General features: G+C 42.3%; 1 protein-coding gene across 5 annotated transcripts; it reads left to right on the top strand.

Annotated features, from left to right (window-relative positions):
* The first annotated feature begins 41 nt into the window (after positions 1-41).
* On the top strand, positions 42-22034 carry LOC125773910 (histone deacetylase 4). Of its 5 annotated transcripts, none has more exons than XM_049444456.1 (12): positions 45-1047; positions 11503-11630; positions 11742-11849; positions 12303-12434; positions 12517-12587; positions 12719-12858; positions 13483-13626; positions 14144-14385; positions 14459-14881; positions 14946-16676; positions 16761-17065; positions 17147-22034. In XM_049444456.1, exons 1-12 carry the CDS (start codon positions 1029-1031, stop codon positions 17205-17207), a joined length of 3504 nt encoding a protein of 1167 aa, XP_049300413.1. In that variant the 5' UTR covers positions 45-1028; the 3' UTR covers positions 17208-22034. The 5 variants fall into 5 exon arrangements, with proteins under 5 accessions (XP_049300417.1, XP_049300413.1, XP_049300415.1 ...); XM_049444458.1 differs by lacking the exon at positions 45-1047 and adding an exon at positions 6005-6122; XM_049444457.1 differs by lacking the exon at positions 45-1047 and adding an exon at positions 6014-6189.
* The last annotated feature ends 715 nt before the right edge of the window (positions 22035-22749 follow it).

Below are 22749 nucleotides of genomic sequence, written 5' to 3' on the forward strand. Positions count from 1 at the left end.
TTGACGAAATCTATTCAAACCGTGCTGCATATAGCAATCTTGGCGGAGAGCGCGAACGGAGCGACCCACTTGTTGATTTTATACCAACCTTGGCGGTCGAAGCAATATCGTTTGACAGCATGAAAACACTTGGTGTCTTTTTTGATAACAAGCAGACACAATAAACAACGAAAAATATCTTTCTAGATCGTCATAAAGTTGCCATTTTAGAGTGTGTGTTGTGAAAAAGAGGTATTGTGACAATTAGCAAAATGGCGCATGCTGGTGAACCGTTCCCTGTTGGAAATCATCGCCGCGTAGTAGCGTTCGCGGTATAAGGTGTAGCGCAAAACCTCAAAGATTGGAGCGATCCTACTGTAGTGTGCGAAAAGTTGCGAACGGCAGGGCATACGTTTCGTGCGTGCGTGAAAAGGCATCTTCTTGCGTGTAGTATTGTAGGTGTAGAATCGGAAGAAAAAAGCTCCTACGTCGCACAAACGCTGGAGCCCAGCAGCCTGCCCCTGGTACTATGTTAATCATACACCGGAAGTGAAGGCGGTCAGAGATTATGCTACTGCTGCAGAGCCACAGTCATGCTGGTTCTTCCGATGTGCCGATAGAGCTCAACTAGTGTCAGATAAAACGCGCGGACGGTGCGGTATCTACCCAGCAAACCTTATTATTAACAACGCACCCAACACGTTCAGAAGCATATCGTGGTTTTGCTCAAGACTGGCTGAGCCTTCGTTCGTTTCACATCCCCACCCCCAAAAATCTTTGCCCCATCTGTCTAAGCAACGACGTTGTGCGATACAATCAGCGTAGCGCGGAACGTGTTTAGACTTACAGCCCTAACCTAACTTGCCAATTACTGTAAAGCTATTCGCTGCACGGCAAAATGTGGCGTACGTAATCAACACGCGTCCTTCGATCAGGTTCATAGCAAAACAAAACAACAACAACAACAACAACAAATTACTAAGCGCCCCGCAGCGGAGTCGACAGGATTTTTGGAACCAACCTTGGACTGCCCCTAAACTGCTAAAACGATGCACAGCTTCTTTAATGGTGAGTAATGCGTACGTTTGACGATATCGCCTCACTAATGTACACATTTTCAAACCCTTCCCCCAACATCAACATGTGCTCAAGAAGGTTTGCGTTTTACGCGCGGAACAAAACATGGCATTAAAATATCCTTTGGGTCCTTCCATGGAGTCAGTTCAGTCATCTGTTTGAAGGTTGCTTTCCCAGTCCCACGCTGGGCAAGGGAAGTCATGGTGATAGCGATGATGATGCCGTTGGACTGGGCTTGGAGGTCTGTCAAGTGCTTCAGGAGTACGTAAATATAGCTAAGCGGGGTTTTTCACGTGCACAGCAACATGCGCAACGAGGTACAAGCCATTAGGAATAGGGGTATATTGCCATTGGATTGGAGTAGGATAAATCTAAACCCCCATCGCCTCAGGCACACCTAACGATCACCCAAAACCGAACCGCATCCACGGCATAAACGATATTCGCAAAATTCATTTATGAAAAAAAAGGAAGCCAAAAATAGGGATTGTCGAACGAAATTTATTTATTCTTTTTTCCCTTCAGCTCGGCCTCTCGTTTCTCCAACCCTGTTTACTCGGCTGTCTTTCTCGCTTTCACAACCCTCCCTTTGCGGACGCGTACGAGCTGCCCATATTGCGCCCCCTCCCCCTCCCCCTCCCCTTCCCCCTTGGTTCCTATTTCTATGCTTTGCCCACCACGCTTCCTATGCCTTTTTTTTCTTTCTTCCCGCGCGGTATTTATAGCGCGCTTGGCAATAATCAGCAAATAGTGAGATTCTAATTTTAGTCGTGCCGTTTCAGTCGTCTAATCTTTCTGGCCACGTATATCCGAAGCGCTTCTTCAATAAACATACATATGTATATAGAGATCGGTCGTAAGCGGTATGATGAATTGTTTACGTTGGTGGTGTGGGAACAGATCGCCAGCAACACTAAGCGGCAACAAACTGCATCGGGCTTGTACCTAATAATGAATATATATATAAATTATATAGCAATATATATATAGTCATATTAATAGCTATAAATATAAGATTTAGTTGTATGTGCCACATTTCCATTAAGAACCAGCGCTGTCATGTTATAGCAGCTGTGTAAATCCTGGAAATTTTTATACAACAACTTTACTTGAAACAAAAATGCTATAACGGGAGAAGTAGCGATGAGTCGCTCTAATTCAATTTCAATGACTTATTTTTAAACAAGCATATAGAGGAAAAAGAAAAAACAATCGACTCGAAGGAATTATACATCTATCTGAATCGGTTGCGTAGGCCACGGCCATGCATTGAACTGGGAGCGGTGTTTCGTTGTTTGGTTCCAGGTTCCAGGAGGCAGATTTATTATTTGTTTCGCATTGCCTACATACGCGATGCAAATAGAATTAATTGGAATTTAACGGTGCTTATTTATAGCTTTTATTTTATTTCGCAAGTAGCCCGCTTTTTTTGTCCTTCTTTTCAAACGCACAATTACAGTACTTACACTCCTGTTTCTTGTTGCTATTTGGTCCGTATCCCTTAGGTTCGGTTTTGAACAGATACTGAACAGATGAAAGACGCAAGTACTATCTATATATATATAAATATATATTTAACTTTTTTCCTTACTTATTTCCATACGCTGAACGGTTTGTCTTCGCGTTTCTGGAAAGAATCTGATTGAACACATTAATTAAAAACTAATTAGATGTGCTGATACCCACATTAACAATCATCCGGCCGATGCCGACATTCGCAGCGCTGGTGCAGAGCAATCAGCAAACAAAACGAAATAAAAAACCCATGTTGTATTTGGTTTTTATTTATAACAGGCCCATAAAACGTTAACCGCGCGGGCCTGCAGCATAAATTAGGACTTTCCGTCTTACGTACGTTTGATAATGGATGCAGCGCTTTTGATGCAAGCCTTGTGTTATGCCGATGCCGTTGTTGATACCACAGGATGTTTCATTTCCGGCTTCCGGGATGTTGCATTTTGAGCTGTGCCTCGGGTACGCTCGGCGTAAAAGAAGATGAATAAAAGAAAATTCCCACCCTTAGATCGTAGATAGCGAAACGAGTGATGCAAAAAAAAACAACAAAACAAGAATAAAGAAATGTGGCAGGAATCCGGCACAGCAGGATACAGGACATGCTAATGTAGTATGTCGCTGTAGCGAATGCGTCTATATTACCCTTGGTTTGCTTAATGGCGGGAAAGTGGATGATATGAATACTACCTGGTTGTGATACACGTATTGATTAAATGCTCCTATAACGAAACAGGAAGTGGGTGAGGAGAACGGGTAGTTCTGGTGGTACACGGATGTTAGAACAAAGTGCCACACAATAGCGCCATGCAAGGTTGCTATAACTCTCCATTCGTTCGTTCTTTTGCTTCAACACACAAAAAGAAAAATAACAACAAATATATGTCTGGAAAAAGAAAGTATTATAAACGGGAAAGCGGTTCGATGGAAGGCCGTATTACACCGTCTGCCGAGCGGTACGGGGTCAGCGGTTGGAGTGAGCAGAGCAAAGAACAGGGAATGTTGGGGGGGGGGGGGGGGGCGAGGTTGGTGGAAAATCTGAGATATATTTATAAATGCCAACAAGTGCGCAAACCGATACGGCGCAGTAGCTATTAATAGCCTTTTTCACAATACATAGTATTCACCACACAGCCATATACTACACAAAGCGACTCACGTCCACCGCCCATGCAGCAGCAATCCCTGCACTAACATAAACTGAGGCAAATCTTCGTGAGGAGTGGGGAGGGTGCGACGTGCCATAAGGGAGCGCGCATTTTTACTTGAACATGGTACATCATAACAACTCTCTAGCCACATCTGCCAACCGTGCGGCCCGCCGTTGTTGCTACATATCCCTTCCTCTGACCGCTGGCCATTTGCTGCTGGGGCACAGGAACACACACTGCTCGAAAAGGATCTAATTGAATTGGAATCCTGCTACCAATGAAAGAATTTTTTGCGAGCCCGGTGATCATTCGATCAGAGTTCCAGCCAGGATATAGAGATGCAGCCTGGAATGAAGCCTAGATATTGCAGAATATCAATATTTATTCTCAATAGAAGAGTTCACATATTGCAGATATTGTAGATATAGATCAGCAACATTCTCATGAGAATTTTGCCCAAAAAGGCACAAAATTTCCAACCGATAAAAAATCCTTCCAGCTGGTGGTATATTCTGACTTCAATTAACTGCTCGTTAGACATATTTCATTCCAAACTTAAGTTTCAGGAATTCCAGGAATGGGAATGGATTGGATTTTCGTAAATTTGAAGGTTTTTTTCAAACGTTTTTACGGAAAGTTTAACAACGAAACGTGTACCGCTGGATAACGATGTGCGGAATAGTGACGAATGTAGTAGATGTAGTAGTACAGTAGTACTCACTGGCGCACTCACTCACTATGCGAGATACTGATTTCTGTTGCTCCTTTATGTTTGGAAGGACAATGGAAGATTTGCTATTTGCATTGCAATCACTACTATGTAGCGAACAATAGTCTTGCCAGAAACCGGTACATCGTTCACGTAATGTAAATGACATCGGACGATCAACTTGCAAATTCAGATTTAAATTTATTCACATAAAGAGATGGAACCAATACGTACGCATGACGAACTAACGAAGAAGGCACTGTGGGAAATTTGATAAATAAGAAACTAGTTGGTGGGTTTGTTTTGTTTCACAATTTGTGGGAAATGTCAATATATGTCGAGCCTAATATTTTCAAACAATGAACCTACCTATTAGATACATCCTTAATTGCTCTAGACCAGAGGACTCCAAACTTTTTAGATGTCAGGCCTCTTTGAGTGGAATAACCACAGCTGAGGGGCAATCTCGGGATCTCTCGGGAGGGCCTCGCGGGCCCGTATTTTGGAGACCCCTGCTCTAGACGTACGATGATCGCTTTTCCAGCAATCAAAACCAGAGACACAAAAGCAATCATATCTGGAGTGTAGGTACAGTAGTAGGCAAATCAAATTTGTTTGTGGGGCTCTAGTGTGTGGTTGGGAGTCTACAAAACATAAAAAGAAGCAAGTTGAGTACCACGCAGAACTGGCAGAATAATCAGGGGTCAAGAAGAGTAAGAGATATACAACGCAGCATAGGAAAAAAAAGAAATGGAGAGAGTAAGAGAGTAAAATTGAGTAGTGGGCCCTCCGTTGCTATTGGTACTGATTTTCTTACAACATATCGTAGTGTCAGCAAACAGTCGGTTGCATATTGCTACTTTGGCTATCATTTATCAACTCCATTCGGGGACCATTGCGTAGTAGTGCAGTAGTAGCTCACTAAACTGTGCTCCCTCGATGTCGTTCACTCTGTCTCACCACGTGCATGCGCGTCGTACGAATGTTTAGTTTATTCCACAGTGCGAGCTTTCCGTTTGTTGGTATGTGCTTGGAGCACCGCGAATGGTAATCCGCTGTGTGAGTATGTGTGTTCGTTGTTGTTGTTGTTGTACGTGGGGAGTTATTTGGGAACTCAACGCGTGCACCACGAACCGCCAACGCAAGCAAGTAGAGGGAATTGATGATGTTATTTTATTTAATATTTTGTACCATCTGCAAATTCGAATATAACGTGCTGTAGTTCCTCGTTAGTTGTCAACAATTGGTCGTTAAATATAGCTTACTCCCCACTCATCACTTTCCTACACCTCTTTTATCCAATACAAGACTGTACATACAAAACATGTACATATGTGTGCAAGTTTAGCCAGGACTGTATTGTGCAGCGCATTCTTCAATGCTCCATTTTCGTTTCATTTTTTCCCGTTTCTTATACTTGACTTCTCGCGGCAGTTATCTCTCTATCGGATAGCTTTCGGTTTGTAAGGTGCTCACTGATTACCGGGGCTATGTTGAGTGGTAACGAGCTCTCACGAGCGATATCGAGAGCGGTGGGGCTACATGTTGATCGCGGCCGCTTCCGTGTGCGTATTGTCAGTAGTACGCTCCAAACGATCAGACGTGTCGCGCGCCGGAAAAGTGTCACGTTTTTTCTTCAAGTTTTTCTAAAAAAAAAAAAACAGTTGGTGTTGTTGTTTTCTATGTGCTCCATGGTGCGTGAGAAAGGCGGTTCCGAGCCAATATTAAGATTTGACTTTCTTCTCGTCTAGTTTTTTTCATGTGCGTGCATTTGTGTCTATGTGTGCGTGTGCATTTTCTCCCTCTTCCCCCCTCCCACCCAACCCCACTTTCTGATTGTTTCCCTTTCTTTCTCTCTTTTGCTCTCACTATTTTGGGGCCTGTTTTTGGGAGGGGTTGGGTAGGGGGTGGAAGGGGGTGGGGGGGTACGTCTGTTGTTTTTCGCCTACTCACTCCACCGTTTCGCATTGCCCTATTCTATGCTACTCTTTCGCATCCTCACTGTTCCGTAGCTTTTTTTTTGAGTGAAAGGAACTATCTGACCTGAAGCGGTGCTGCTTCCCCTTATATGGCCACTAGACTATTATCAACCTCTAACCAACACTTCATTCCGGATTCCGATACCTCCCCCCCCTTTCCCCCACCAAAAAAAACCCGCAAACCGAACCAAACAAGCAGAGCCACCAAACAGAAGAGCTGAACGCAAAACATATCAAAAGACAAGATTCGAATGCGTTGTTGGCTGTTTCTCTTCCTCTAGCCTAACGGTTCACGCTAATGTATTGGTGTGCCGAAGCGTGTGGTACAACCACATCCACTACCTGCTGCTATATTAGCGGATTGTATTTAATAATAATCATTTCGTCTCGGAAATAATTATTATTCACATTTAGCACATCGCGGGAGGGGGGGGGGGGGAGGCTGGTTGGTTTTTTTTTGGTTGTTGGGAGGAAAGGAAATGACGAACTTTTTTGTGGTTGATACAGCGCCTACCCTGTGTTTTGGCAATGTGGTGGGTGTATTTCTGCGTTCGTTTGTTAATCTGCTTAATTTTTGCAAAGATAGCTAAACAACATCTAACGTCTAGACATTGCATTACTTTATTTTTTTGTTTAAAAAATAAAGATTTTTGCGTGGTAATGTTTAAAATTTGTACTCTGATGTACTCTGATATGAATTCCGTAACAGTCACTTAAAGATATGCTTAAATTTGTTCTTCTATTGTTTTTCATACGTCATAATAATGTAACAATCGGTGTACGTGGGTTGTATATGCCATGTGTAAATAATAACACATCACTCAACGCAGCCTGATGCAGTGATGCATCCAGAACTTAGAATAGCATGGAGAGTGAAGTTTGCTCGAACTTTGCCATAAGATTTCAACAACAGTTTATAAAAACGCAAACTTTACTCAAGCACACTAACCGGCCATGAAAACAATCGCTTTAACTCTTATCGCGACGATCAGCAGAGGTTACCGGTTGTGCAAAAAATAGTATTGGTTTTGCTCTTTTAGCAAAACATAAGCAGAAAGCTTTTTTTTCAAAATTTGTTTTCATTCCTTCTTTAGACACAATCAATACTACAATAGGGGAAATGCGCCGTACTGCCATTCAATCGATCCTGTAGTTAGCTACAGTAGTGTGGCATAAATCTATTTTCGCCTGACCCACTGGTCACCTGGTGGACCTTCAAAATACCAGGAATAGGTCCTTGTAAAAAACAAAAAACAAAACATCTTTGGAAGAAGCACTTTTCAAGGCCATTTAATTGCCAAGGTACTCTTCTTCAGGTCTATGTCCGGAGCAGGAAAACGAGGGATTAAAAGGAAAACAAAACAATAAACAATTCAAAATTCATTCTAGTTTTAAATGTATCTTACGAGTGGACAGTTTTTTAATTCTTGTGAGTGAAGGATGGTCAATGTCTTTAAGATTGTAATATTTGGAATTAAATCCCACATCTGACAGCTCTATGACAACGTTCCTGGCTACTCCTTTATACTTATTATTATTTGTAGTACAACTGTTGCCGGTATTGTCTATTTGAGTATTAAATCGCCAAGAATTCCTCAGTTATTCCGGCGTGTGAAATGCATTTTCCAGTCGAGATTTATACCCAGACTGAGTCTGATGTAGTTTCCATTACCAAGAGCACATGCTACAGTGAAGTTATCTTCAAAATGTTTTAGGGAGTTCGCTTAGAAAACCTTGGGGACGTGTAGTTAACAATACACTTTATTTATTTGAAAACTTAACTAGTAAATTGAGTTACTGAAAATCACTCACAAGATGAATCGAGAGGAGAAGTTCAAGGAATCGCCTCCAAATAAGATGGCCTAAGAATATTCTGATGTTCGTATGAAATTCTTGATTCTTTATGACAAAATGATCGTAAGACTGTTATCAGCAATAGGGAGAGTTTATAATTTAATACACAATCTCGACTGTGTTGAGGTGCATCAAGTTTGATAATAATCTTGGCAATACTCTCGAGTATAAAGGTTTTTTACTGCTAGTGTTTATAATCTATTTTGCTACATGGTGTGTTTATTTTGTATGTAGTAGATGCATTAAAGCTCAATATGAAGTTACGAAGATCAGTCAAGTAAACTGTGAACTGCTATGTATATCCCCAATACGCATTCTCCGGATTGCTGCTGTTAGATCGTAAAAATTTATAAGTGACAAATTTATGTTCAACACGAGTTTCGCGTGAACAGAGCGTTAAGGCAATTCATTTTTATGGTAGAAAACAGTGTGGTCAGGTTATAGTAAACACATTTAACGAGCCTTTTTGGTATGCTGTACGGAAGGTAAATTCCGGCGGAAATGTCACCACTGCACGAAGGAATCAAAGGCTTGATCGAGATCGTTCCAATATAACGCATTTACTAACTTGAAATCAGCATTAGATCCAATGTGGGAAAAGTATGCGTGGCCCCACAGCTGGTGTATGATGTGAAGGAGAGTGAACTAGAGATAGAGAGAGAGAGAGCACCATAAAGAGTTTTGCGAGAAATACTAAAGTCGAGAGCGAAAGGGAGAGAATACGTAACTAACACTCATAGTAAGGGATAAGAGCAATCTGCTTGAATTCCCAAACGAAATAAAGCTTCTACTTAATAGAAGCGATACACAACAAAAAAAATGATAGCTGTGTGTGTGCGTGCTCCGCAAACGTATGTATGTATGAGTTACATTGCGCGTCCATTAAGGCAGAAACCTGCCGTCACGGTTTATTTTGGAGATTTGATCGATGGTAATGCTCCAGAATGTTAAATATTGAATGGTGATGTGTGGGAAGAAAACATGCCGAACGTGGTGTAGCTGTTTTATGTTGAACGTTATTTAAGGTAGAGCATGTTAATTTTGCACGATACCATAAAGAAAAGCCCCCGAGTGAGCAAGACACGTACGTAGAAAACAAAACAAAAAGACAAAAAAAAACAAGGTGCGAAACAATCTTTAGGATAATTGATAGTGGTGTGTGATGATTGAAAGAAATAGAACCAAAAGATGTGGAAGTGTAGTTGCTCTGTGTGTGTGTGTGTGTTTCTGTTGTTTGCGTCATACATTCTCTACTATCAACATTAGCAACAGTATAGCCAGCAACACGTTCGACAACAATCAACACACTCGCATACCGATGGTTTTACACACGCACTCAGCAACCAAACCTCAGTTGGAGAATGGAAATTGCGAGAGAAGCTAAAGCGGGACAGAAAAGTGAAATGTTTATGAGCCCATACTACAGAACGCGTCAACACTCCGGGTTCTCTCTCTCTCTCACTCTCACGCTCTCTCTCTTTCCTACTTTGTGTAATTTAGATAATGTAGAAGTAATAACGCGTGTGCCTCATTCCTTCTGGCTTTTAGGGTAGATTGCAGGTGATGTGTTACGCCGATAACTGGTAATGTATATCATCACAATCGATAATCCCCATTAGAATACACTATAAAGGTAGCGTTTAAAGTAACCTTTATTCAGATGTAATACCAAACTACGCCTGATTCAATCAATGAACAAAAGCTTTGATGAAATAAACACCTGCATACTGTGCCATAACAGTAAGACAAAAAAAACACACACAGCAAAGTATAGGTGTTTGTTCGAGCGTGTTGTACGACATATTTATGTATCGCTCAATTCAAATATACAATGCTGCATATTTTCTAAGTTGAATAGAAAAGCATTCTCTATTTCCCAACCTTATCTCTCTTTCCCTCTCGCTCGTTCGCGCTCTCTCTCTCTCTTACTCTCTTTCTGGTGTGTTTGTTGTGTGTATCCTCTAGGGTTTTTGCGCTGAGTTTATATATAGATATTCGGTTAAACAGGCATTTGCATGGATATGGGATTTGACCTTGGCCGACCATACCATACACTGTATGTTTTCTTGGTTTGGATCATTTTCAGCAAACCTTCTTTTTCTTTTTGTTTTGTTCTTGCCACTATTATAACAATTTTCAGCAAATGTTGATGGTTGGCGCAGTGGCGTTATTTCAAACCGCCCACAATAAAATCCTTTCGGAGAAGAAAGGTATGGTAAATACTACTTCCAGCATGTTTTACCAAAGCGAAATACATAGCAAAAGTGTTCCTGGTTTTTACGAGGTTCTATTAATGTAATAATATACACAAAAGTCTACCTAAACTTAGCCGCCATATTGGTAAAACTTTTCCCTAAGGATAATGTCATAATGTCCTAAGGAACTGTCAAAATTTAAGGTTAACAATAAGAAAATAGAAGCAATAAATGGGATTGTTTTCCTTCACCTATTACTCTACAAATTATACAATATTGCAAACGAATAAAAGGACACTCAATCAGCTTTTCTTGAAGAGCTTTTACACATAGTTGTGCTTCTTCGTTACCAGAGCATAGAAGAAAGGTGTATAATATAAGACATACAAATGTTTGTCGCGCATTATTTTCTTCCAACCCGACATTTTGATCTTCACCATTTTTCGGAATTGTTGATAGCATGTTAGGGGAACTTACATTGCTAATAGACACTCCACCAACACGCGATGACGGAATAGCGAATAGCCGATCGAGAGAGGGACCAGCGCGGACGGCGCTTCGGGGTGGGTGGGTTTGCTAGCGCATTGGCATGGTTTAAAGGGCAGAGTCTATCGATTTATGACTAAAAATAGCTTCTCCAGGCGGTACCTTTTATTTTATTGCGTATATGAAGCACTCAACAACGCCCACACATACACCCAAACACACACACACTAGCACCTACATGTGAGTGCGGGTGCTTTCGGTGGGAAGCGTTTTGTGTGTGTTTTTTTTTGTTCACTTACTACCGCAACTACATATCCTGGTTGGTATAATTTTTCGCATCCTTATTAGTATTGGGTATTTGCAAATGGTGAAGTGTATTGGAATTTTTTTTCCTCCCCTTTCTACTACATTCCTACTCTCAATGGTCTTTTGCGCAATTCTAAGTATCTTCTAAAACCTGACTGAACGAATAGATTGCAACATCTTACTTTCAGCTTACATAGGAGTCTGAATAGTCGCTAGCTCTAAATAAACCGACAACTTTTATTTTATTATTTTAGAAATGGCACGTGATTCGACCATGGGAAGAGACCGAGTACTAGTCGTACCGAACACCGGTATCGCTCTCAACAGTAGCTCATCGTCACAGATAACAGCCCCGGCAGACATCAGCCAGCAGATTTTGGAGGTAAAGCGTAGCGAAATCATTTTTCGTTTTTATCAACTTTTTTTCTTCTTCTGTAGAACATTATTGCTTATATCTCGTTAATCTGTACGCTCATAAATTTGCTATTTACAGCTGCAAAAAGAGCAAGAGCTGGAGAAGCAAAAACTTTGGCATGCGTTTCAGGAGAAGAATAAAGAACTCGAGATGCAGCATCGGCAGCAGTTGGAGCACAAATTTCAGGTAATTATACTTCAACCATTGCGTATGCGTGCGATTCTCTAATCGTTGTGTATCTTGTGAGATAGAGGATCGGTATAGTGATGGGAACTCCGGAGTGGATTCATGAATCCATTCTGACTCCGACGGATAAAAATCGGAGTATACTCCGAAGCAATTACTCCGGATTACGTCGGATTTAACTCCGGTTTAATCCGGAGTAACTCCAGAATAAATAATCTAGAGTTGACTCCGAATTACTCCGGAATATCCGTACCGGAATATCCGATTTTAACTCCGGATTCAAGTTCGGCTAGTGGCGCAGTTAGTTCAATTGATTCCTTCCCGAGTAACTGCAGAGTAAATACTCCGTACTCCCACTCCGGGTATATTGAAGATTTACCCATCACTAGATCGGTCTGCATAGAATCCATTTGTAACTATTTTCTCACTTCTCGTGATCTACATTTTTTTTAGGAATTACGCGATCAAAGGTTAGCGGAGGAAGCGGCCCAACAGCGGGAACGGCGAGAACGCGAAGCTAACAAGCGCAAGGAGAAACATGAATGTTGTGCAAATGCAAGTTCGGAGGTGAAACAAAAATTGCAGGTAAGTGTGTGTAGGCGATCGCCTTAAAAAAAAGGTTTCCTGAGCTTACTCTAATTAATTAACCATTTTTGTATTTTTACAGACCTTCTTAATACAGAAAAAACAGGCCGCAGCTTCTAATGGATTATCTTCACCATTGCCCTACAGAAATTGGTAAAATACGATACGACGTTTGTGACACATTTTAAAACATGTGTTAAGACACAAATATAGCTCTCATAGCTTTGGAAACTCCAAGCGCGTTAAACAGACCAACTAATTCGACTATTCATCTCCATTTCCAGGGGTGTCGTAAAATCATCATCCGGCGAATCGCTTCCCGGCGGTGCCGTTGCAGCGGCTGTTAGTTCTCATCCCTACAAAATCCCACCACCGCCGAGTTCTATCTCTAAGTACGATCCAGATTTTCCACTACGCAAAACAGGTAAGATGACATTCCGTTTCGGCACGTTCGTACTGCTTTCCAATGATTTCCAGCGTTTTGTATTTCCTTTGTTGTGTACCTCTTTACTATTACCCATAATATATCCTTTCTTTTGTATACCTTCATGTGAGTTCGAGTGTGTGTGTGTGTATGTGTGAAAGTGTGTAGGAGGGTTAAAATGTGTATTAATGCAGCTAGGCGCAGTACAACAATGTTTTTGTGCCTATTGCTATCAAAATTCATATTGATTTAAATGATATTTATTTTTAAAAAAACAGAGGAACACACATTTTTTATGTTTTTGGTTGTTGTTGTTGTTGTGTTTGGCATGGATCCGTTCAGATAACATTAACAATAATCATTTTCTAACGTTTAAGTTTTGTTTTGTTGTTAATAAGAGTTTGATTTACAAAAAAAAACCAAACAAGAACTACCCTTGCACGTGTTGATTCCCTATTCCCCGTCCTCGGTTCTAATACCCGATTCCTTTTCCATTCCACCTTTTGATCCTCTCTTTGTGTCTCACACAACATACACCTATATATCTATATCTATATGAGGCAAACCAACTTTCCCGCTTTACTGATACCGATGTACTGACTCACTAACTGACTACCGCCGCAGCATCCGAACCGAACTTGCTGAAAATTCGTCTCAAGCAGCGCGTTATCGAGAAGCGTTCACTGAACGGGCCACTGGCCGCCCGCCGACAGGAGCGTTTGCGCCGACTCCAGAAGCAGCAGCACAACCAGGCACTCGCGCAAACAAGTACGTATCGTCTGATCCTTTACAATATTTCCTACCAATATTTTTTTTCCAGTGCCCTGCAGCGCATATCAACATTTTATTGGACGCGGGGTGTATTAGGACATTAAGCTAAACAGTCGCAAAAAAAAGGATCAAATCTTCTACTCTCGTTGTTTGTAATGCTAGCTTGCTAGTATGCAATTGACGTAATACGAATGCGGGCTCCTAGCGCGCTAACTTGGAAGGTTAAAATGAGCATCATTCCCCGTAAAATGCGTGCGTGTGTGCGTTGTTTACCGTTTGACTAACACATCCGTAATCTTAGTTTGCTATTGCTAAGAGTTCCTATTGCCATCTATATATCGCTGGCCACGTTCACGATTTGCCTGCATTAAGCGTAAACACACGCGTGTTTCATTTTGTTTTGTTTTCTTTTTTTTGGTTACTATACACGGGGGGGGGGGGTTTCTTTGCTCTGAGCCTATGTTCATTCGTACTGTACCTCATTTTGTCCCTGTTTTTTTATTCTTGCGTACAGATTGTGCGGCGACTGCTAGCGTCAGTACAACCGATTCAGGGCCGAACTCTCCACCAACGGTAGGTAGCCGTGCCTCACCCACCAATGCACCGATACAGGAGGAGAATGAAGATCCACAGTACGGTTCAGTTACATCGCGCGCGAGTATCAACGATCTGTCACTGTTCAGCTCACCGTCGATGCCCAACATTTCCCTCGGTCGGCCCCATCTTGGTTCGTCAGCCGCCAATGTTGCTCATCTGGTAAAGCATGTTTGCCTTTCGGTTCATCCCCATGTTCCACACATTTAATCGTTCACTTTCGTTTGACCGGTAGACTATCAATGCAGCCAGACCGACGCATCTCGGTATCGGCAGTATCGGCGGCCAGGGTGCAAGCGTACCATTCGTAAATCCGATGCTGGATATAACGGAACAGCAGTGTAGCCAAAATGTTGCAGCAGTTGCCGCGGCAGCAGCTGCGGCCGCAGCCGCCGGTGGTGTCGTGGGGTTGGATCGTGTACATCTTGCTGGCGGTTTGCATACCGGCGGACCCGGTTCCTCGTCCATGTATCACCATCAGCCGTCGATTACGGATGCACACGTCGCCCAGGCCCGACTGCACAAACAGGGCCATCGGCCACTGGGACGCACGCAATCGGCACCGTTACCGCTCGGCCATCCAATGTTGGCCGGAGCGAACAGTGTAGCTGCGGCTGCCATGATGAACATTAGTCAGACACACTTTGAGAACAGCGAGGTAACTATCGATGTTGTTGTTCGTTTCGGGCTATCTCATTCATTGTTTTTCCCCCCTCCGGCAGGCTGAACGGCAAGCGTACGAGCAGCATTTGTTGATGAAGCAAAAGATACGCCAGACGGCACTAACGCGTGCCGCCAACTGCGTAAACCGGGAACCACAGCTGCGCGAGGAGGTAGAATCGAACGAGGTGATCGACCTAACAGATAAAAAGCAACCACCCAAGACGGTGCTGGCGAGCAGCGTTATCAAGAGCACCTCCCAATCGCACTTGCTGAGCCAGCCGCACGATGAGCTCAGCAGTCAGCAACAGCAGCAGCAACAGCACCTTTCGGAACTGATACAGCAGCAACACTATCATCGCGAGCGCGAACTGTTTATGCGACGTTCGATACAGCTATCGGTGCTGGAGGATCCCTACACGCATCATGCATCGGGTGCGGGTGGTGCTGCTGCAGTAGCTGCTGCTGCAACGGCTGCGGCAAACCTGCTTAGACCACTTTCGCGCACCTCCTCCAGCCCATTGGTACACCTGAGCTCGATGGGAGGTGGAAGCAGTGGTCACCAAACAGCGCAGCAAAGCATGTTTTCCGACACGGGACAATCGGGTGCCGGCGGTGATGATGATTTGCCGCCCCCGGTTAATCTGACCGTGCAGAACCGCAGCCGATCGTTGCTGAGCTACACGCACGAGGGTCTTGCACCGGCGGCGGCCGGCACCAGCACGGCTGCGGTGGTCGGTTCGGCAGCGGGTTCGTCGTCCACGTGCGGTAGCCCGCCGGGGATGGCACTGCAACTTACTACCTCCTCGTCCGCATCGGCAATAATCGGAGCGAGTCGTGAGCAAAAATTACGCACAACCACTACCGGGCTTGCCTTCGACAGCTTGATGCTCAAGCACGTGTGTGCGTGCGGTGATAATGCGAACCATCCGGAGCATAGCGGGCGGCTGCAGAGCATCTGGGCCCGGCTGCTCGGTACCGGGCTGGCGATACGCTGCGACAAGCTGCGTTCGCGCAAAGCAACGCAGGAGGAGCTGCAGATGGTGCACACCGAAGGGCACGCGCTGCTGTTCGGCACGAGCCAGCTCAATCGGCAGAAGGTGGACACGAGTCGGGTCAGCTTTGTGCGGCTTGCTTGCGGCGGTGTTGGTGTCGATCTGGACACGACCTGGAACGAGCATCATACGGCGGCAGCCGCCCGTATGGCGGCTGGGTGCGTCATTGACCTAAGCTACAAGGTGGCACGGGGTGAAAATCGCAACGGGTTCGCGGTGGTACGGCCGCCCGGTCATCATGCCGAGGCGGACGCTGCGATGGGTTTTTGCTTCTTCAATTCGATTGCGCTGGCCGCCCGCTTGTTGCGGCACCGGATGCCGCACGAAATGCGTCGGGTGCTGATCGTCGACTGGGATGTACACCATGGCAACGGTACGCAGCAAGCGTTCTATGACGATGCGTCCGTACTTTACCTGTCCGTGCACCGGCATGACGATGGCAATTTCTTCCCGGGTACGGGTGGACCAGCCGAATGTGGCGTTGGTACCGGGCTCGGTTACAATGTGAATGTCGCCTGGTCGGGTGGTGTCAATCCACCGCTGGGCGATGCAGAATATTTGGCCGCATTTCGCACGGTCGTAATGCCGATTGCGCGCGACTTTGCACCGGACATTGTGCTCGTATCGGCCGGGTTTGATGCTGCCGTTGGACATCCGGCACCGCTCGGCGGATATGTCGTTTCACCTGCCTGCTTTGGATATCTGACGCGTGAATTGATGCAGCTCGCCAACGGCAAGGTAAGGGTGGTTTGGTCGACGACGATTTTTTTAATCAAAACAACGTAATAATGAATTCTTTGTTTTTTTTTCTTTTTCGACCAGATTGTACTTGCGTTGGAGGGTGGTTATGATTTGCCTGCTATATGCGATTCTGCGGAAGAATGCGTAAGGGCACTGTTAGGTGAAAGCACCTCCTCAATCGCACCGTCCGAGTTGGCTCGACCGCCGTGCCAGGCGGCAATCGAGACGCTGCAAAAGACGATCGCCATTCAAGTGTCACACTGGCCGTGCGTCAAGCGATTTGCTCATACCGTTGGTCTATCCGCACTCCAGGCGCATAGCAGCGAACGAGAGGAATCGGACACTGTTACCGCGATGGCCGGTCTTTCGATGCAGTCCCTCAAGAGGTAAATGCTCGTAAACAATTTCAAATGGTGCACATCGTGCTTAATATTTAACCTTTCGTTCTCCTTTTCTGCTGTCAACAGAACGTCCGATGTCTCGTGCGAAGATTCCGAAGAACCGATGGACCAAGATGAGTCCAAATAATTGTTAAAAAAATATATGTATACACATATATATATATATATATATTTGTATGTTTGTATGTGTGTGTGTGTGTTGACACACTTAGCGTGAAAATAACCTGTCGTCAGCCACAAGAACGATAGGCGATCGGACGGCACACAACAGAGAGGCGAACGTTTACTTTGTTTGGAAAAGTTACACTTTTCGTACGGGGAGCACTATGTATTTTTTTTAAATTAGTAACCGTTTTAGAGACGTTCAAAAATGTTGTTGATTGTTTCTTGTGTGTCGTGTACATATCTACCACTACGATACACATTGTCAAAGCTACACGTACACAAGCGAGTGGGGAAAAAAAACATGAGTTGATGTGATGTATAGATGTAACTCTGTTTTCAGTTATATTGCCTGCTCGTGTGCAATGGTTCGTTACACGAATAATGTACTATGAAGCGCATTAGCAGCAAACATTCAAGATGGCGGCCGATTGAAAATTGGCTTAACCGTTGTGGAATGGTTAAACTATGATATTTTGTGTTTTGTTGTGTCTGGTAACCCTCCTGGTAGTCGAGTTGCATATCCTGCATGGCAGAATATGCATTAAAAAGCTCGCACCAAAAGAAAGGAAGCGTACCAGAAGCAATTGGTGTTTAAAGGGATCGTTTTTATTAAAACGTGTAATTATTTAAGGTGGAATGAATTTCATACTTAACGATTGTGAAATGCTAGACGTTGTTCTAAGCTGGAACTAAAGCTAAAATGTTGGTAAACGATTGTTCTTGGTGGGTTCGTCGATTAAACAACGTTACACACGAATTCGCTCATTTGCATATATGGATTATATGGATGGAATATTCATATTTACTAGCGTTAGAATTAATTTGTTGAACGCGGGTCCGCAACGGAAACGATAGAGCAAAAAAAAATATACAACAAAACTCATGAAAATAGTAATGTATAACAACATACGAAAAAAAGGACACACAATACATGTTCGAAACGAATGCATATACAGCCTGAACGTACTTGGAACGAAATGGGAAAACTTTATTCAACAATTTTCCTTTTATTTTTTCTTGATTGGACGTACAGAATACACACGAACACACACACACATTCATACACAAGAAAGAAGGACGAAAAAAAGGGATAAACTTTTAGCGTTTTTTAACGAATATCGTTGCTGAATTTGAACGCGTTGAAAGCTAGAAGTTGAAGCTTTTTTTTGTAACACACACATACACACACATACAAACACACTCAGCTGTAATCATGCCGCTTCCAGTAGGCTTGAATGTCGATAACGCTATACCCAACATATGTGTACACGTTTAATAGTTCACATAAAAGTTTATCCAAGGTTGTCCATAGTAAATTACTTTTTTTATGTTGTCATTATCGGTGCAATAGAAAACAGAAAGCAAAACCACTACATACCAACGAGACGAGTTGTTGTATACCAACAGGTTACGATCTACGATCATTCTAGTTAGGTTGTTTGAAAGATGGTGGAAGCCGGTGGTATAATCATAATAGAAAATGGTCTTTCAGTTAGCATTCATTCAAGCCACCATCCCGCTAGCGAGTTCGTACTGTAAACAGTAAACAATGGACACACAAATAAAGTATGTCAATAACAAACATATTTATGTCCGCTAATAACAATGAAACAGTAAAAATGGTGTAACTTGCTGTTTGCTTTGTAACAGAACAGGGAAACCGTTTATCTGTCACGAAAGGCAACTCAAAATTTCGAACTTCACTCGTAGAAATAGCTAAACGTTCCGCGAAACACTCAGCAAAAGCGAATGCGAATGAGAAGCGTGATGCAGGCCGTCTACTAAACATACTTGATCGCTTGTAGTGGCAAACATATCCTCCCAAAACTAATTTATGCTATGTTTAGGAATAATTTCGTAAAAAAGACATTTAAAATCCCTCAAAGACCATGACATAATCTGCAAAACACACACACACATATACACGCACACAGACATGTACACATACGCACACGAATATTTGTATTTGGAATTCATGGTGGTCAAGCGTACGCAGACCTGTGAGATTCAAGACCGAACATCTTGGTACTGTTACCGTTTTCGGGTTTTTCGTTTTGTTTCGTTGAATTTGTTATTGTTCTGTTCATCTAAGGATAGGTTCTCGTTAACAATCGAACTTTCTCGTCTGTTAATAAAAAAAAACAGCACGCATAATTATATGGCAATAATATCATGTGAGGTACTTTTAGAATTATGTTTTCGCCGATGGATGGATAGCGTGTTTGGTAGATGTGAGTTAATGTTATCCTACTGCTCTTGCTACCAAAACAACCTCTGCTGCTGTTTTGCAACGGCTTTAGGCTATTGATGATGATGGTGATATGGATTTACAAAACCCATAAATACCTGGTATATGGTATAACTTGACTATAAATTTACTATGGTATACTATGGCATACTATGGAAAACAAAACTTAAAAAGTGCACCAAACAAGTCACGCAAATATTCCGTCTAAATTATTAACTCTTAAGCTTTGTAATAGTTGTACAATTTTTTAACTCGTAAAAAAAAAATTGAAACAAAACAAAACGAGGTAACGACGAGAAAGAGGTTAGCCGCCGGCAAATGTATCAGAAAATTGTTTGATGTTAGATATTCAGGCGCGCTCGTGTGTGTGTGTGTGTTTGTGTGTTTGTGGCAAGCATTAATAGAAGCATCGAAAAAAAAACTGCAGCGACAGGACTAAGGGTGCCAAGGATATTTTTTGGGTTAGTTTTGTTTTTTTTGGTAATTTAAAAAACAAAAACACAAAATTGTTACGAGAGAATTCAAAAGAGAGAAAAAGCAGTTTAAAGAAACGAAAAGAAATATCACTTGTGTCAGTAAATAGCAAGCAAATATGAGGGAATAGTGTTATTAACAAACCTACCATGTGTGTGTGTTTGTGTGTGTGTGTATGCGTGTGTGTGTGTCTAGTTGTTGCTCACTGTTACATGTGCTGCTTTTATGGGCTATTTGTAACAGGAACCACCCATTAGTTAGCGGCTCCTGTTTTTGTTTCTATTGCTTTGCTTTAGTTCTTATTAAGGATATTAACTTAATTGCTCAATCGTATTTCCCGTAACGCTCCAGCAAGATGAAGCCACTTAGACTACTACCATAACATTGTGATGTGCACAACTAGTGTTTCCTAACAGCCACATATACACGCACTCCGCTTTTCATTCACACACATACATGCGCGCGCACACACACACACACATATACATGTGCTAGGCAGAGGAGAGGAGAGTAGGTGTTTGTGCGGTTTTTGGTTGGGTTGCGATTACAAAGCTAACCTTCAACGTTTTAACAGTGGATAAGATTTTGCCACAAAACGAAAATGCGTCCCTCCTACGTTCTTCTTGCTCCCTCCCGGAAGGCCGTTCGATTAGTGTTAAACCTCAACGTATGGTCCATCCATTGTTGTGTGCCCATTGTCTATGTTCTACCTCTAAGTAGAAGAATTTCACTACAAATACAAAATACACCCTACCACAGCATATAGATAGAAAAAAAACAAAAGAGAGAGAGAGAGAGAGAGAAAAAAAACAAACATATTAAGAGCGAAACGTGAAAAAGTGATATAATAGTATCAGGTAACAAAACGTGTAACGTAGCAAAAAAAAAAACAAGGAAAAACATACACCGTGTATATTTTGGGTGGAAAAAGAAAACGATAGAGATATATGAATAGTTCTAATAACACGGTGCGCGGTTATACGTAACCACCCACTTCTACGAAGCGGATAGGGTCCTGACGTTAACGAGGCCATTTTATTTTGTGTATGTGATGATATCAGTAACAAGGATCAATTTATTTTTCCTCCCCCCTCATCATCGCAAACTGTTCTAACTAGACGTTACTGTACGTGTTGTCTGTGTGCATATGTGTGGTATTTCTGTTACAAAATCATCAAACCATTGTGTATATTTACAAACGTAAACAAACCAAAACACAAACTGCGCAAAAACGATCTACTGTGGCAAGGATCTACAGAAAAGTAAGAAGATGAAACATTATTTAATGCAAAAGAAGATGCTGAAAGAGTTTTTATAAGAAATGTGGTTAAACTGATAAAATGATATCTCCACACACACACACACACAACGTACAATTGTCTGTGTTACAGTGAGTTCTCCTTTGGAATGTCATATTGGGCGAGAAGAAGAAGAAAAACAAAAGAAACAATTTTATTCAATTTTGACAAAAAGGAAATTGATATCGTTCCTTTAGCAGAAACCGATTTGACTAAACGACTTATAGGATCATCTCTCTTATTGCATTAGAGTCTGCATTTGTTACACGTCTGTGGTTGGTCCTTTTTCTGACGTGGTGTTGGTGATTAGAAGGAATGTTTTATACAAACTTGCTTATGACATTCTCACTAGTAAGGGGAACTCACTGTAGACAGATAAGTCAGTTTAACCATGCTTGGGAAATAAAATCCTGTTGCAACGAACACACACACACACGCGCACACACATAGATAACACAGATCGTCACCAAAAAAACAAAAAAACGAAATGATAAAAAAAACCGGTACGTTAGGAGTTAGCTAATTGGAAATATGAAACACACGTAAATGCTTTTAAATCAATTTATTTTTTATTGGAGGAAAAAGAAAACAAAAGAACACTTCTGTTATGAAAATCCAAGAATAGTTAAAGTAAAAACAAAACAAAAATGCACACACACACACACATTATACGAAAAGTGAGGGAAAATATTTTAGAGAATGTCTGTGTTTTTGCGTCTAGCTGGACACAATCGTGTAAGGAATTAAATCAAAAAAACATAAAAAAAAAACTAGAACAAAACAAAAAAAAGAAACAAACGGATTTAAATGTTCTATGTATGTACCGCAACAAATGGAATGCCCCTAGAGATGAAGAGAATCTTTAAAAAAAAAGAGGACACTAATTTAGAAAACACATAATGAAATTATGATGAAACTATGCGCACCGCAAGGGACATAACGAAACACACATACACACAAGGACGGACGAGTTAGAAGTGTTTGTGTAGATGGACTCTTCTAATCACACAAAACCCATTATTTATCGTTATTACTTAATCGCCACTACCGTTCACGTTAGTACTACTACCATTAACAGAGCTACTTCTAGGTTCATTTACTAGCCCCGCTCCTATGACAACGAACGACATCAATGACGCGTACGCAATGAACCCTTTTATCGAATGACACACACAGTTGAACACAGTCGGATAACTTACAGACCAAACGCTATATCCGTGTTCGTTCCTTCCCTTTACACACCATTACTATCCCATTGTTGCTTCCCTTGACAAGCCTCAGAAGTGTGTGTTAGATGGGTATAGCAGAGAACTTATCCCGTGTCATCCTGGTATACCTGATCTTTTACGTAGTAGAAAGGCTACTCTTATCCAATTCCGAGATTAGACCAAACACACACACACACACAAAACACAAAAAAACGAACACAATTGCCAGAAAGAGAAAGCGAGCGAGAAAGAGAGAAAGAGAGAGAGATATATATA

This window comes from Anopheles funestus, chromosome X, assembly GCF_943734845.2.
Source record: "Anopheles funestus chromosome X, idAnoFuneDA-416_04, whole genome shotgun sequence".
In the NCBI taxonomy this organism is placed as follows: domain Eukaryota; kingdom Metazoa; phylum Arthropoda; class Insecta; order Diptera; family Culicidae; genus Anopheles; species Anopheles funestus.

Bases quoted from the DNA above. Each gene is read 5' to 3' on its own strand.
- LOC125773910 (XM_049444456.1), top strand. The intron at 11,850-12,302 runs GTAATTATACTT...CATTTTTTTTAG, and splicing joins AGTTGGAGCACAAATTTCAG to GAATTACGCGATCAAAGGTT. The intron at 14,882-14,945 runs GTAACTATCGAT...CCCCTCCGGCAG, and splicing joins CACACTTTGAGAACAGCGAG to GCTGAACGGCAAGCGTACGA.